Source organism: Ictidomys tridecemlineatus, chromosome 4, assembly GCF_052094955.1.
Source record: "Ictidomys tridecemlineatus isolate mIctTri1 chromosome 4, mIctTri1.hap1, whole genome shotgun sequence".
Taxonomy (NCBI): Eukaryota; Metazoa; Chordata; class Mammalia; order Rodentia; family Sciuridae; genus Ictidomys; species Ictidomys tridecemlineatus.
Window position 1 is genome coordinate 20224605 of NC_135480.1, and position 16237 is coordinate 20240841.

The window sequence follows — 16237 nt, forward strand, 5'->3', positions numbered from 1 at the left end:
CTGACTGCAGGATCTCCTTTGGCCTGGGCTGGTAGACTTATTGAGGACAAAGTCTCAAGAGTACTAAAAAGTCAGGCTGTAGGATGTTTGCAATTTTTTTTTTTTTTTTTTGTACCTGGGATTGAACCCAGGGGCGCTTAACCACTGAGCCACATCCGCAGTCCCCTTTTTTGTATTTTATTTAGAGATAGGATCTCACTAAATTGTTCAGGCTGGCTTTGAATTTGGGATTCTCTTATCTCAACCTCCCTAGCTGCTGGGATTATAGGGGTGTAGCACTGCACCCAGCCTGTTTTGTTTTGTTTTTGAGATAGGGGAATCTCACTCTAAATTGCCTAGGCTGGCCTCTAATTTACAATGTTCCTGCCTCAGCCTCCTGAGTAGCTGGGATTATAGGTACAAACTACTGTACCTGGTAACAAAGTTTTTTTGTATCATTTGGAAACAATTTTTTATTTCCTATCAAATTCCCATTTAAAGAAACAAAAAATGGAAAAACAGACACTTTGTTTTCCTTTTTATATTGAAACATTATATAAGTATATGAAATGTAAGTCCCCAAGAATCCTCAGGAGGATTGCTGTGTTTCTTTTTAGTTTTTTTCCTAATTGGAAAAATATATATTTTTGTATATATATTAGTAAATACATATCATTCTTCAGACTTCTTTCCTACTTAAAATTTTATTTTAGATATCTTTCCTTTTGAGCATATAATATGCTTATTTATAGCTCCATAGTATTTCTTTTTGTGGATATAATTTATTTATTTTGTTGTTGGGCATTTGGATTATTTCCTGTTTTTTTTTTTTCTTTTTACTAAGGATAACAATGTTTCAAATGAATTTCCTGGTGTGTATCTTATGTTTTTCTGTAGGATAATATTTCTAGTGTCATTATTGAGTCATAGTGTGTGCCTCAGGTTTTAAGTCTTGAAATTGCTTAGCAATCCACTTAATAATATCATATAAAATATTTTAGTTATTGTTCCTCATATTCTTAGTTCATAGCCTCAAATTATATAACAATGATGTAAAAGATGTAGGAAAGGAGGGAATGCAATGTGGGGAATTGTATGGTACACTAGAAATTGTCAGGGAGTATCAAGATATTATTTAAGCCTTGATTTGAAGAATGTAAGTCTGATTATTTATTGGAATAGCCCTAGTGTGGTGATTTGTAAGAACAGAAAAATTTCTGTTAGATCTTTTGTTCTCCCAAGTATATATTACTCCCAGCCTCTGTCTTGAATATTTTCTCCAGGTTACAAATATCTATGATTAATGTGTAAGGAAATGATAAGAGGTGCAGAGAGATCATTTTAAGGAGCTAGGTCAAATCTGGCGCTCTGTGTGTTTGTTGGAGAAGAATGAAGTCCTAGTGAAATGATGCCCATGAATGCCTTTTTTAAGCATCTAAAGGTTACCATCTCCTGACCTATTTTCTCATCTGTTAAATGAAAAAGAAGATGATTGCTAAGGTATCTTTCATTTCTTACATTTTGCATATGGGTAGTGATCAAGGAAAAGCTGTGAATCTATTTAAGTGCACTCTGAGAAGCTAAGACAGGTCCCTTGAGAAGTTTAAAAGAAAGGCCCATTATTAATCCTCTTGGGAATGGGCAGCTTTGATTAGAATATGACTGATTAAACTGCCTATTGGCCTTATCTCAGAACATAAATACTGTGATAGTCTGATAAACATTGTACAGAACAAACCTCCTAGTTAGTTAAATGCCCTTTATTTTTCATGTGTCTGGAGTTTGCCTCAGCAGGGAGATACCATGGGATAGCTAAATTTACTGTCTTTCACAGTATTCCCCACATTAGTGCTAGTTTGTGTTTGTCCATCTCTGTCTCACTCAGATTATCTCCTGCTGCATACTACGCCCAGAGGATGATCCAGTACCTCTCACGGAGAGACAGTATTCGCCAGCGCTCTATGCGCTACCAACAGAACCGTCTCCGTTCTTCCACCTCCTCTTCCTCAGACAACCAGGGTCCATCAGTAGAGGGAACCGACTTGGAATTTGAGGATTTTGAGTAAGTACATATTCAGCTTGATTTCTTCTCCTCCCAATCTGTGAGTGCTTCCAAGTTGGCCACTGCCTGACCAACAATGGTGACCATTTTGCTTCCAACCCTTAAGTTATTATTTATGAGTAATAGGTTGGGGCAAAGGACAGAGGGCTTAGATGCCCCAAAGCACTCCCACCTCTGACAGTTTGTGATTCACTGGAGCCTGTGGGAAGAGATGGCCCATTGGGCCTCAGGCCAGACTGGGAAAGGATGGCTGGGGCTTGCTAGGCAACTTGTGTATTTCCCTTTTGCATGAACAATGGAAATGCTTCTCCCTCTGTCCACTTAGGGGCAAGTTTGGATGCATATGCCAGCAGTGAAGTGAACAGAACTCCATTCCCTTAGCCAGGCAGACACCTGTAGTGACATATGTTCTTCATAGATTTTTTTCAGCACCAGGGTCCATTCAGAAAAGCTGTTTAAACATACATGCCAAGCGGGTGGGGTATAATGCCTGCTCAGCACTTATGAGGCCCTGGTGATCCTCAACACAGCAAACAACAATGGAAACTACACCAAATCAAAACAAACAAACAAATCCCCCAAAACCATTTATACTAGGCTACTGGCACTTAGTGCTGCTGAAAATGTCTTTCTGCTGATAATTCTGTGGTGTCCTGGGAGTCAGTGCTGTGGAACGTCTAGCCCCCTTTCTGTGCATGCTTGGAAAATTATGTTATCTCTTAGCAAGAGTTGAAATGTGGGGCTCATACCTTTGAGCTGTATCCTGCCTCGTGACTTGTCCTTCACAATGGAGTTCTGGGTTAGTTTAAAATGTTCTGTTCTCATCTTACCTTCCCTTTCTTCTGCTACCACCTCCTCCCTCTCCCTTTCCTTCCCCCTCGATTTTACTGTGTCAGACTGCCTCCTTCCTGAGCTCCCCCAGCCCACCTGTGCTCTCACCTCCCCCCTGGCTTCAGCACGACCTGATTTCACATTCTCTTCACCTTTCATGCACTGGCTCACCATTGTTTTTTCCCTGGAGATCTTGTATCATTCTCTGGTTAATAACAATGGGCTAATTTCTCTGATGCCCCTCTGAAAGTCCCTCCCCTGTCTGTTTGCCTTTCTTCTGGGGGCTGATGCACACTTTAATCTTGTTTTTAATAGCAGCTGTGGATTAGTCACCTCGACATTAGTAGTCTAGGTCTTCTAGTGAAGGGTGTTGCTGGCTGGTTGATACTGTTGTACTGTCTGACCATTCTTTTTCTATCTCCTTCCCTATTGTAAACTTGCTTCTCTTCTCTTAATTTCTAGTGCTGAGGAGGGAGAGAGTGAGAAATTAAGGAATATACTAGCCTATTTTAATTTTTATACCCTAATTATCTTCCTTAGCTTTGGTAACTGGTTTAGAGGATTATACAGTCACAACTCATAGTTCTTTCAGGTACAGAGAAGCAGGTAAGATACATTCAGTTTCAAATCCTCCTAACACATGGGACACCATTAAGAGTCACTATTCTTTTGTTGGGTTCCTCACCTGCATGTCATATTATGCCCCTGATTGACTCCTCTATTCTTCTTTCATTTGCTAAATCATAGATTGTTTTGGCATTGTTGAGCTCTTCCCATCAAAGTGCAGTGAGTTCTCAGAAAACCAAGGGAGCCATTACTCAGATCCTATCTTTGGTTCCCTTCCATCATCTACTGAATGAAAAGTGTCAGCTATAATATTGTTTTATATGTATACTAATTGATAACTTATAAAATAGTTGTATCATATATACTAATGTATCCATTTAATATAATTATATATCTATATCTAGATAAAGATACAGAGTTGAAAACCTTGTTTAGCTGGGCAAGGTAGCTTGTGCCTATAATCTCAACTACTTAGGAGGCAGAGGCAGAAGGATCACAAATTCAAGGCAAATTCTTGGCAACTTATTAAGATCCTGTTTCATATTAAAAATAAAACGGGGTGGGTATGTATCCCTGGGTTAAATCACCCACAACCACCAAATCAAAAAACAAATAAAACATCACACACATACACACCTTGTTCAATCCTTACAGTAACCAAATGAGCTAGTTATTTACTCTATTGTACTTTTCTAAATGAGGATACTGAGACTTGACCAAATCAGATGTTTCAGATGAGAAAGAACAGAAACAAGCATATTTAATATCCTATACTTTGATTGTCCTGCAGATCTAAAATCTTTTAAAAATTATATACTATCATATTTGAGCTTATTCATAAGCTTGCTGTGGAATAAGACAATTAAGATTTATCTGTAGGGAAAATAGCCTTGGAGATTGGTCAGCATTAGGTTAAAATTTCTATTCTCTTATGATTTGGGTTAATGACCATCTTCCCAGGCAGGTGTCTTCTGCCATTCATCTCTGTCTGTGGTGAAGATTGAGATGGCAGGATCCTGTGTTTATCAGAATGCACAAACAGCATTCAGAAACCTGCTGTCAGCAAGTCTCTCCTGAAGCCCTCAGCAGTTGTCTTTACATAAAGATATTCATAAGAGACAAAGGTGTGGCTGCCTGTGATATTGTTGTTTGCCTGTTTGTGATGTTGTCTGCCTAGACCTAGACCACAAACCCAGACCACTACTAAAATGTCAGTGGCACATAAACATAAGGAAAACTTCTGTTTTAATTTTCATTATCCTTTGGAAAGAGGATAGGGTACATAGCTCTTATAAATTCCAGGTTAAGTGCTGTGTTCCTAGTAGTTGGTAAGTCTGCAAAAGAGGTGGTATGTGTGCCTTTATGACTATTGTTCCAGTTAGCATTGTACCTTTCTTTTTTATCTGTAATTCTGAATCTAATTATAGTCCCAGAATCATCCCAGCTCATATCCTTGCCCTTCCTACCTCTTTCTAGAGCTATCTTACCTTCTAAGGCAAAGGGTACCCTAAGCAAAGTCCTTGCTAATGATAGCCAGTACTAGAAATGCTTCAGATAAGATCAACCACAGTTATTTTCACCATACATACCAGGCACTGGGTAATTATATCCAGCTTCTTTAAAATTGTGGGTAGCGCAGAAGAGAACAAACCCTTCATTCCCAGTTGTGACACTGGAATATACTTTGGACTTTGGCCTAGGAAAAACATCTTATGAGAATCCTAGTATTTTGGCTCTAAGATGAAGTCTCTTTAGGTTAATTTAATTTATTTTCTTCACTTTATAAATTTATCTTGTTCATGTGGGTCTGCTTTACCTAGAAATCCATATATTCATCAAATACACAATGATGTATAGTGATAAGTATGCAGTTTCTCTGGGTGTCAGAGATGAATTCTGGTCTCTTCATTTGGCATAATATGTTCTATCAGTAATACGAATATACAGAGAACCTCCTATATTGGGAGCTTCTTTCTCGTTCTTTTTGTTTTTGAGGTGGGGTCTTGCACTGTTGCTAAGGCTGTTCTGAAATTCATTGGCTTGTCAACAGTCACACCAACCTGAATGTGCCTGATCTTGTCTGGAACTCGTGGCTCAAGTGATCCACCCACCTCAGCCTCCTGATAGCCTGCACTATAGGTTTGTGCCACATTGCCTAGCTGACCCTCGCTAGACATGTTCTTGCAAGGAAGTCCTTAACAGGTCTCCTTGATACATGATGTCACTGAGGGGAGCTCTGAAGACTGTCAGCTTTGATATCTGATTGTATGTGGCATAGGGGAAGTTGCTTCTTTTAATTTATTAATATTTTTCATCTTCCTTTTGATATAACTGAAATTTAGTTCAGCCATGGCAAAGAAAATATGTTAGAAACCAAATAACACTCCTCTTATAACCAGGCGATAATCCTGATGGCTTTGTGAGATTCATATATTTACTTCATGTTCTCCTGGCTAGAAATTCAGCGGAGCGAACCCACATGTCCTTCTTAGTACTTGCTCATACCCTCTGTTCTGAGCCTGGGATTTCCAGGACTTCTGTAGGAGTCAGTGACTAGTCTTTAATAAATACATAACTTATAGCCATGAAATGGAAGGGTAACTTTTGGCATCTGATCTTCAGAGGGATGTCATTTATTTCATTTTGAAATAGTGTTGTTTTTGTCTCTTCCTTTGACCTGTAAACTATAGACTCTGAAATTAGAAGTTTAAGAGAAAGTCAACACTGTAAAATTATTATTCTCTTTGTAGACTTGAACTACTTGCTCTTTGTAGACTGGAACTACAGTCAGCCAGAGATCTACCAATTATCTACATTTGTTGAGTGGTGGTTTTAATACTTTGTTTTTGTGGTTGTTCTAACTGTGCTGAGATGCAACCCAGGGTTTCTCAACATGCTCCACCACTGAGCTTCACCCCCAGTTCTTTTCAATTTTTATTTTGAGACAGAGTCTTCCTGAGTTGCCTAGGCTGGCCTGTGATCCTCCAGTCTCAGCCTCCTTAGTAGCTGGGATTGTAGATGTGTGCCACCACACCCAGCTTCAGAATACTTCATAAAAAATTCTTTTTAGTTATACATAACAGTAGAGTATATTTTAACATATTTATTCAAACATGGAATACATTTTATCTAATTAGGAACCCAGTCTTGTGGTTGTACACAAATTTATTCTTATTTTTTAAAAATATTTTTAGTTATAGATGGATACAATACCTTTATTTTATTTATTTATTTTTAATGTGGTGCTGAGGATCAAACCCAGTGCCTCACACATGCTAGTCAAGCTGTCTACCATTGAGCCACAACTCCTGCCCAGAATTAATTTTTGTTTGTGTGTGTGTGTGGTGCTGGGGATTGAACCTAGGACCTTGTGCATATGAGGCCAAGCACTCTACCAGCTGAACTGTATCCTCAGCCTCAGAATTGATTTTTTAAAAAATATTTACGTAATATATTTATTTTTATGTGGTTCTAAGGATCTAACCCAGGGCTAGCACGTGCAAGGCAAGCACTCTACCACTGAGCCACAACCCCAGTGAATTAATTCTTAATGTGAGATGAGATTAAAAGAAAAATCTTTTCCTATTTACTAGAGATTTTAAATAATTTCACTTACTTAAGCTTTACAGTGGTTGATTAATTTTTGTAAAGAGGCTTATTAAAATAGAAAAGTGTAAGTCTTAAAATAGGCCCTTTCTGTACCTGTACTTAGGAGAAGGGCAACTAGATGTATAGTGTAACAGAATGGAGTGTTTTGGAAATCTTATTGATGGTTTGGTTAGAGTAAAGGCTAAGATCTTCACAGGAGGTGAGCCCTGAGAGTTGACATAGCAAAGATCTTAACAAGTCTGATGTAACTTGCAAAGAAGGTGAACTTTATCCTGTAGGATACAGGGAGTTATTGAAGTGTTTAAGCTGTGAAATAACATGGTTATAAATATCTGAAAAGATAGACTGTAATAAATTACCACTGAATGTCTTTGTATGAGGAGGAGAGAATTTGGAGAAATGTGAGAAGGCTTCATGGATTTGAACTGGACATTGAAGAATATAGGACTTTGGAAGGTGGAGGCTTGAGGAGAATAGTTGTAAGCAAAGAGTTTCTAGATAAAGGAAACAACTCAAGAAAAAGCCCAGAGACTGGAGATTTATAGGATTTATTCAGGGACCCTAAATAAATCTGTGACTAGAACTGGGAATATTGGTGGTAGAAGAGAGATCAGAGGGCACAAAATGCCTGGGTGGGAGGTTTGGTCTTTCTGTTTACTGCATGGAGTAGGGTAGAGGAGGCCATTGTACTTTAGGCACTGACTCTGATAGCCCTGGTTTAGATGGCCTATTGAGGCAAGTAGTGATGCAGGAGAGCCAGAAAGAGAGCAAGTGCCATAGGACATTTGAGTGTTGAATTTTAAGTATTGAGTCCAAGAATCCTTGTGTTTTCTCAGAGTGGAGCCTGTTTGTGGATGTTCTGAGAGCTCAGCCATCTCACTTCCTACTTCTCCAAATGAAATTCTACCCAAATCCTTTTTCACTCTTACTGGAGCCGGTTTTGAACTAAGTTTGTAAATTCACTGATTCCCAGAGCAGCAGATTGGATGTAAGATCTGCTGGCCTTATTATTGTCTGGGTTCTAGTCTTGGCTGAGCCTGTATCTTCTCACTGGATTTTGAGCAAGTCTCTTTCCCACATAGGCCTCATTGTCTGATCTGTTAAATTTGTTAAGTGAGATGAAATATTGTCTAGGTTTCTGTTGGTCCAAAGATTCTTGGGTCTTTGTTGGTGTTAACTACTATTTTCCCTTATACTCAGAAAGATGGATAAAAATGAAAAGACTCAGGAAAGTGAGATATTCTAAGGATTAGGAAATAGGCTATTAATCCTTTTCATGCCTCAGTGTCTATATGTACCCAGGTCAGTGCGGTGGTGCACTCCTATCAATCCTGGCAAGGTTTGGAAGGCTGAGGCAGGAGGATCACAAATTGAGGCTATCCTCAAAATAAAAAATAAAAAGGACTAAGGATAGCTCAATGACAAAGAGCCCCTGGGTTCAATCTCCCCCCCAAAAAAAGTACCTAATTGAATGTTATTATAGGATTTTGACCTATTGATTAGAAATGTATAATATTACTTAACAGCTTTAAATTAGTACTCTTTCTGGACAAATAATATATATATAAATATTTGTTTGTGGGAAAAAATAGAAAAAGAGAAACAAATAGAAAAAGAGAAGCAGAAGAAAGTGGAATACGTTTGGGTTGTTCCCAGGCTTAAAATGGGAAAATACAGAAAAAAAGAATTAAACAGCCAGGAGGTGTGGGGAAGAATACATAACCACTTAGATTTATATGTTTTTTATCATAAAATGCATAATATGAATATGAATTAGCATAACGTAGGCGATGAAATTAAAAGGTAGAAAGAATAAGGGAGGAGAGGAATTTGTAAGTGATAATTATCTCTTATATTACTATTCCTTGGAGGAAAATGAAGACTCCACAGTTCAGGTCTGTTGTTAAGTATCCTCTGTGAATAATTTCCAGTGGGAATCTGCCTTTCTCCCAGAAATCAAAGCTCTTGCTTAAGTGTACAGTCCTTGGACAGACTTGGGCCAGGGCCTCACTTTCTTACAGCACCAAATAAGGAAGGGACGTGACTGAGATCACTGAGATCATTGTGTGCCCTCTAGGTGCAGGAATACTGCCTAGAGATTGAGTAGAAACAGAGAAGCATAGGGAAAACAAATGCTCTTAAAATGCTCTACTTTTCAGCAACATCAACTGTGTGCTGTCAAGAAGAGAATGGCCTTTTGAGCCTCTTGGCGGAAGAGATTCATTTATAAAAGCTCAAGTCAGAGCTATTTGTCACCGAGGAGCAATGACAACTTGACTGTCTGGTCAGGACTCAGACAGTAGTCTGTAGGTGTATTTTTCATTCCTTTAAATTAACAGCCTCTCTCTGAGGCAATTAATCCTGGTCATTTAGCAAAGAGGTGCTGTTGTGTTTCTCCCTTGTTCTGAAGATGCTTCTTCTTTTATTCATCACTTGTCTTGGAAACTTGATTGTTTGAAGGGTGTTTTTTCCTTGTAAAATCATTTACAAAAAGATTTTAGTTTTTTTCTCCTCTCTTTCCCAAATACCCCTCTGAGATTAATCAGAGATGTACAGAGTTCAACAACTGGGAAAGCCATTAATAACCCAGCCAGCTTCTATCCTGCTGACTTTAAGGCAGTTTCTGGCTGTTAAAATTGATGCGGATTTCTCTGGTGTTTCCCTGAAAGTATTCCTCTTGTGTTGGACGAGCTTTGCACAATCTGTTCTTCACTTTTTAAAGCCCCCCACTTTCCCACATAAAAAGGGGTATTGGCTATATTGTTGGAGCCCAGTATTTGGCACTTCCCCTATTTCTAAGATAAACTCTCTCTCAGAGTCTTCCTTTCCCTCATTCCTCATCTAGCAAACACCTTCCCGTCTATTCATATTCAGTCTCTACCTGATTTATTTTGTGTCATTCTGCCTGTGGAGCCTTGCCTTATGTTGACCTTGTATCAGCACTGAAGTGCATGGCAGACTCTTAGTTTTCTGACTACATCATTATTTTAAGAACTTTTAATTCATTTGGTCTTTTCTTAAACATTATCCTTCTCCTCTCTCTTTAGCTCTCTTCCCAAATCTCCTGTTTGTTGAAATTTGTTTCCCAGTCTTCTTATCTTTGATTCTTCTTTTTCTTGTAGATAGTTAGAATCTGAAGAGTCTTTAGTTATCTTTTCACTTCTAGGTTATTGGGAGCCATACCTTTAGCTTGGGATTTTCAAGCCCTACTTTTTTATTTCTTGTTTTCTGCCTTGTCCTTAGGTTGAGCATTCTGACCTTTGCCACCTTACCCCATTGTTTATAAGGTTTTCCCGGGCAGGGAGTGAGGGAGCTGTTTGATGGGCTGTTTTCTCCAGAGCTGTTTCCTTCTGCCCCAGGCAGCATCTCATTTGTGTGTTTGCAGCATTTCCTATCTTCCTAATAAGTCTGGTTCCTGTAATGTCATTTCTCCTTCTTTGCTAGAGTCTTAACACTTTAATTTCAAGACTTCTCTATATTACTTCGATGCCACTTAACCCTTACTTTCCTATCCTTAGCCAAGATGTTAAGCTGTGTACCAGGAAAGGCACTGCCACTCAGTGTTTTGTACTTTTTTTTTTTTATTGGTTGTTCACAACATTACAAAGCTCTTGACATATCATATTTCATACATTAGATTGAAGTGGGTTATGAACTCCCAATTTTACCCAAATGCAGATTGCAGAATCACGTAGGTTACACATCCACAATTTTACATAATGCCCAATTAGTAATTGTTGTATTCTGCTACCTTTCCTATCCCCTACTATCCACCCTCCCCTCCCCTCCCATCTTCTCTCTCTACCCCATCTACTGTAATTCATTACTCTCCTTGTTTATTTAAAAAAATTATTTTTAAAGATTTCTTGCAGTGCTGAGGATGAAACCCAGGGCCTCACATATGCTAAGCAAGTGCTCCAGCACTGAGCTACACCTTTAGCCTCTACTATGTTATATTGTTCTTTCATCTGAGAATTTGGTTGCATTGGAGCCAGAGCCAGCTCATCTTTCTTTCTTTTGTTTTATATCCTCTGGTAATTATGAACACTTTAAAGTCATTACCTCTAGACAGGTTTCAGACTCCTTTCTCTCTCTCTCTCTCTCTCTTTTTTTTTTTTTAGAGAGAGAGAGAGAGAGAGAGAGAGAGAATGTTTTTAATATTTATATTTTAGTTCTCGGTGGACACAACATCTTTGTTTGTATGTGGTGCTGAGGCCAGGTGAGCGTGCTTGAGCCACATTCCCAGCCCAATCTCCTTTCTCTTTTGTCCAATTTTAATTTTTTATTGTGGTAAAATAAATATAATACAAATATTATTTTAATCCTCTCTGCTTTTTTTAAAAAAATGGACAAAGAAGCCAGCACAGTGGAGTACCTCAGTAAGCCCAGTGACTTGGGAGACTGAGGCAGGAGGAATACAAGTTTCAGGCCAGCCTGGGCAACTTAGAGAGAGCTTGTCTCAAAATAAAAAATAAAATTAAGAAAAAAAAGGGGGGGAGCTGGGAATGTAGTTCAGTGGAAGAGTTCACCTGGTTCAATCTAGTATTGTATCTCCCCTGCTACCTCCCCACCGCCAATAAATGGAGGAAGAAAATGAATCAGAAAGAAGTTGACTATTTTTAGGTTTTAATAACAACAAAAAGAGATTTGTGATGCAGGTGTTTACATTTTCTCCTAGTCCTGGTGTTTGAACATTGTTTTAAGTTGTCTTCCCGAGTCCTCTCACCAAGCTCTTTGGATGCAGGCAACTCATCAGCCCTGTCCTACACACTGCATCTCCTTCCTCATTTGCCTTTCATGTCTACTAATACAAGATAGAGTGTTCTTTCTTGCCCAGAAGGAGTTAGAACTTGGACTTAAAGGAGCAAATTGTCAGCTCCTTAATGTGATTCTGGAGGCCAGCTCTTTCCCAGAGCCATAGAGTAATTGGATTTGCCCCATGGTGCTTCTTTCTAGTTTAGTTTTTTATCTTCTTGAAGCTTAGGGGTCTGTGCCTTTTTTCCTTCTTAGGACTCCCCCCACACACATTTTTTTTTAATTGATGCTTTATAGCTGTACATAATGATGGGATTTGTTGTTACATATTCATACGTGCACACAATATAACAATATAATTTGGTCAATATCAAAAACCTATACTTCTTCCCTCCCTCCCCTGGTCCCTTTCTCTATAAATCTCCCTTTGATTTTCATGAGATTTTATCCCCTCCAGCCTTTCTTTTTCATCTCTGGCTTCCACATATGAGACAAAAGATAATGATCTTTGACCCGAATTTGACTTATTTTGCTTAATATAATGGTCTCTAGTGCCATCCATTTTCCTACAAATGACATAATTCCATTCCATTTTTCTTTAGGCTGAATGAAACTCCATTGTTTTGTAAATATATAGCACAGCTTCTTTATTTATTCATGGATACCTAGGCTGGTTTCATAGTTTGCTGTTGTGAATTGTGTAGCTATAAGCACGGGAATGCATGTATCACTATGGCATGATGACTTCAGCTCTTTCGAATAAATTCAAGGAGTGGTATAGCTAGATCATATGGTGGTTCCATGCCTAGTTTTTTGAGGAACCTCCATACTGATTTCCGTAGTGATTGTACTAATTTACAATCCTACCAACAGTGTAAAAGTGGTTCTTTTTCTCCACATCATTTACAGCATTTATTATTATTTGTATTCTTTTTGCAGGGGCGCAGCAGGGATTGAACTCAGGGACACTTGACCACTGAGCCACATCCCCAGCCCTGTTTTCTATTTTATTTAGAGACAGGGTCTCACTGAGTTGCTTAGGGCTTCACTTTTGCTTAGCCTCCGGAGCCTCTGGGATTACAGGCATGTACCTGGCTGTTGTTTATATTCTTGATGGCTGCCATTCTGATTGGTATGAGATAAAAATCTCAGTGTAGATTTTCTTTTTTTTTTTTTTTTTTGTACTGGGGAGTGAAACCAGGGGCGCTTAACGTTAACACTGAGCCACATCCCCAGCCCTTTTATTATTATTATTATTTTATTTAGAAACAAGGTCTTGTAAAATACTTAGGGCCTCAGGTTCCTGAGCAGGTGGGATTATAGGCATCTGCCGATACACCTGCCTTCAGTGTAGTTTTGATTTGCATTTCTTAGGACACTTTTTAACTTCAAAATATTTCCTAATTCCTCTCATGATAATTGGTTGTGCTCATTGTAAAGTTAAATGTACAATAATAAAAAGCCATCGTGAATTCAGTTGCACTTTTAAATAAATTGGTGTTTTAACTCATCATAACTGGATTCTGCATATCTTTGAAAAATAATAGTATGTTTAATTTGGGAGCTATCTTATTTGATATTCGGGTACTTCATTGTGTACATGTGTAATACTTAGGGGGCTATAGAATAATTGCATTCTGTTGGTCAGAGACTTCTGATCTCATTATTTTTATATGTCCTTTTTACTTTCTGTGTAGTCTTATCTCCTTTTCTTTATAGACTTTCAAGTCAAAGGAATATGACAAAAAAGAAAAGAAAAATAATAGTGTGCTTTCTCTTTGGGGAAAATAAAAACCAAATCCTTTTAATGGTTCAGATTCCAATATCCTTAGTATTGATTCCTCTTAATGCTCAGCAGCCAATTCTATCAAGATGTAAAAACCTTCCTAGGCATTTGTTTCTGGCTTGTATATCTCCCAGTGGTCCACTTAAAAGTCAAAGTGTTGCCTTCACTTTGGTTCCAGGGCCAATTTGAAGATTATCTCATTGATTTGAAGATAATCCAAAGGGAGAATTTAAAAAAAGAGTTCCAGATCAAGCTGTCAGAGGGTCAGTTATTTTGTAGAGTTGTTTAAGCAGCTGATTAACTACTCTGTCCAGCCAGTGCCCTTTGGCTTATTGTTCCTTTGATGCATTGGAAACTAAATCATGTAAAGTTCCTTTCCTCTCTTTTCTTGTAAGAAGCAGTGAAAAGTAGCAGAAAGATTCAGATCTTCCTTGAATCTTGCCTTACCCTCTTAGTATCTGTGTGTACCTGGGTATTTGTCTGGTTCTTAGTTTTCTTATCTGTAAAACAAAATTAATGATACCTCATGGGATAGCTAGAAAGATTAAGTGGAATAACATGTTAATGACGTAGTATAGGAATTTAGTAGACAGTAAATGGTGGTTATTATTATTATTTTAATAGTCCATAAAGAAAACAGATTGTATTTACTCAAAGGATTTAGCTTAGTATTTTATTTTTTTTCTTTTTCTTTTTGTGGTTGTAGATGGACAGAATGCCTTTAGTTTTTTATTTGTTTATTTTTATGTGGTGCTGAGGGTTGAACAGAGTGCCTCATGCGTGCTAGGTAAGTGTTCTGCTGATGAGCTACAGCCCGGGCCCTAGGATTATATTTTCTGATAGTCTCCATTATTATCATATTTTTCAGTCTTTCCAAGAAGTATCTAACTAGTTTTGTTATCGTGCTCTTGTTTTCCTTTCACTTGTCATTGATTTTTCTACATAGGGATCTGAACAGATTTATTTGAAGATGACCATTTGCCAAATGATATTGGTAGGAGGAATTTTTCTTCCTTCAGGATCCTCAAAAGCCAGTTTTTCAATTCAGAAAAATAAGTTTACACACACACACACACACACATATAAACACACACACACATATACACACACACACACACACATATACACACATACACACATATACACACACACTGTGTGTGTGTGTGTGTATATGTGTGTGTGTGTGTGTGTGTGTGTGTGTGTATATATTTTTCAGTTCCCAAAACCTAAACTTGACTTTAATTTTAAATGCTGCCGTGTTCAGGGATCACATTAACTCATGAAAAATTCTCTTCTTCCTGAACTGTTGGTAAATTTGTATAGAGCCTTTATTGAGGTAGTCCAGAAATGCAGTATAGTAATGTGCCATCCAAATCAATGAGCTACCAGATCACTGATTTCTGTGGGCTCATCTCTTCTAAGAATAGGAATTTAATTTGGGGGATTCTTGTCTTTTAGGCTGGTGGATGATTCTGCCTTAGTGACTCTCTTATGTGTAGTCTTTTTGTTTTCTCCAGGGATAATGGTGACAGATCCAGGCACCGAGCTCCCCGAAATGCCCGGATGTCTGCACCTTCACTTGGACGCTTTGTCCCAAGGTAAGAACTAGGTTGTCGGGAATAGAAGGAGCCTTTATGAGAGCCTAGGATTTAGTTTGTTTTTTTTTTTTTTTAAAGAGAGAGAACTTTTTAATATTTATTTTTATTTTAGTTTTCGGCGGATACAACATCTTTGTTTGTATGTGGTGCTGAGGATCGAACCTGGGCCACACGCATGCCAGGCGAGCGTGCTACCGCTTGAGCTACATCCCGAGCCCAAGGATTTAGTTTTAAATCTACTTTGGGGTCTTTGGATTATCTCTAACTTTAATTTTTCTAGTGAGCCTATACTCTAGCCCTGTCTCCTGATACATTATTAGCTGCAATGAAAATAGATAGAAAAATAGCATTGAAGTTGGGCACAGTGGTGCACACCTTGTAATCTCAACTACTAAGCAGGCTAAGGCAAGAAGACCCCATTCAAGGCCAGTCAGTGAAACTTAGTGAGACCCTGTCGCAAAATAAAAAGTAAAAGGGACTGTTGATGTGATAGAAAGTCCCTGGGTTCATTCTCTAGTACCACAAAAGAAGAAGAGGATAAAAGGCACTGGGAGTGTTCTCTTCAAAGATAGAAGCCTGGCTGGTGGCTTTACTTTAGAGGAGAAGGAAGGAAATATAATTTGTCCAAGGACAGATCCTGGGACTTTTGTCTTATTTTTTTATAGTACTGAGGATTGAGCTCAGGGTCTTACTCCTGCTAGGCAAGCACTCTACCTCTGAGCAACATCCCCATCCCATTTTGAAAAATTTTTGAGACAGTATCTCACTAAGTTGCCCAGGCTGACCTTGAATGTGTGATCCTCCAGCTTAAGCCATTTAAGTCTCTAGGATTATAGGCATGCACCACCACACCTAATGATTCTTGGAATTCTTGTATGTTTCTGGACTTCTGTGGAATCCTTAGCATCAGTATATCCCTTAGCCTAGATTTTTTCAAATTATTTATTTATTTATTTTTATGTGGTGCTGAGAGTCCAACCCAGTGCCTCTCACATGCAGGGCAAGTGCCTTACCACTGAGCCACAACCCCAGCCCTTAGCCTAGATTTTT

At 38.4% G+C, this 16237-nt stretch overlaps 1 protein-coding gene across 12 annotated transcripts in view; it reads left to right on the forward strand.

The window, feature by feature from the left end:
• Ambra1 (autophagy and beclin 1 regulator 1) overlaps nucleotides 1-16237 on the forward strand; it is a 179414-nt gene that overhangs the window by 72960 nt on the left and 90217 nt on the right. For 10 of the 12 annotated variants that reach the window (XM_078046113.1, XM_078046110.1, XM_078046111.1 and 7 more), the window contains 2 exons: nucleotides 1865-2041; nucleotides 15107-15187. In XM_078046113.1, the coding sequence (XP_077902239.1) occupies nucleotides 1865-2041; nucleotides 15107-15187 (258 nt within the window). The remainder of the gene's footprint in view (nucleotides 1-1864; nucleotides 2042-15106; nucleotides 15188-16237) is intronic. The other 2 variants (XM_040284424.2, XM_040284426.2) reach the window with 1 other exon arrangement.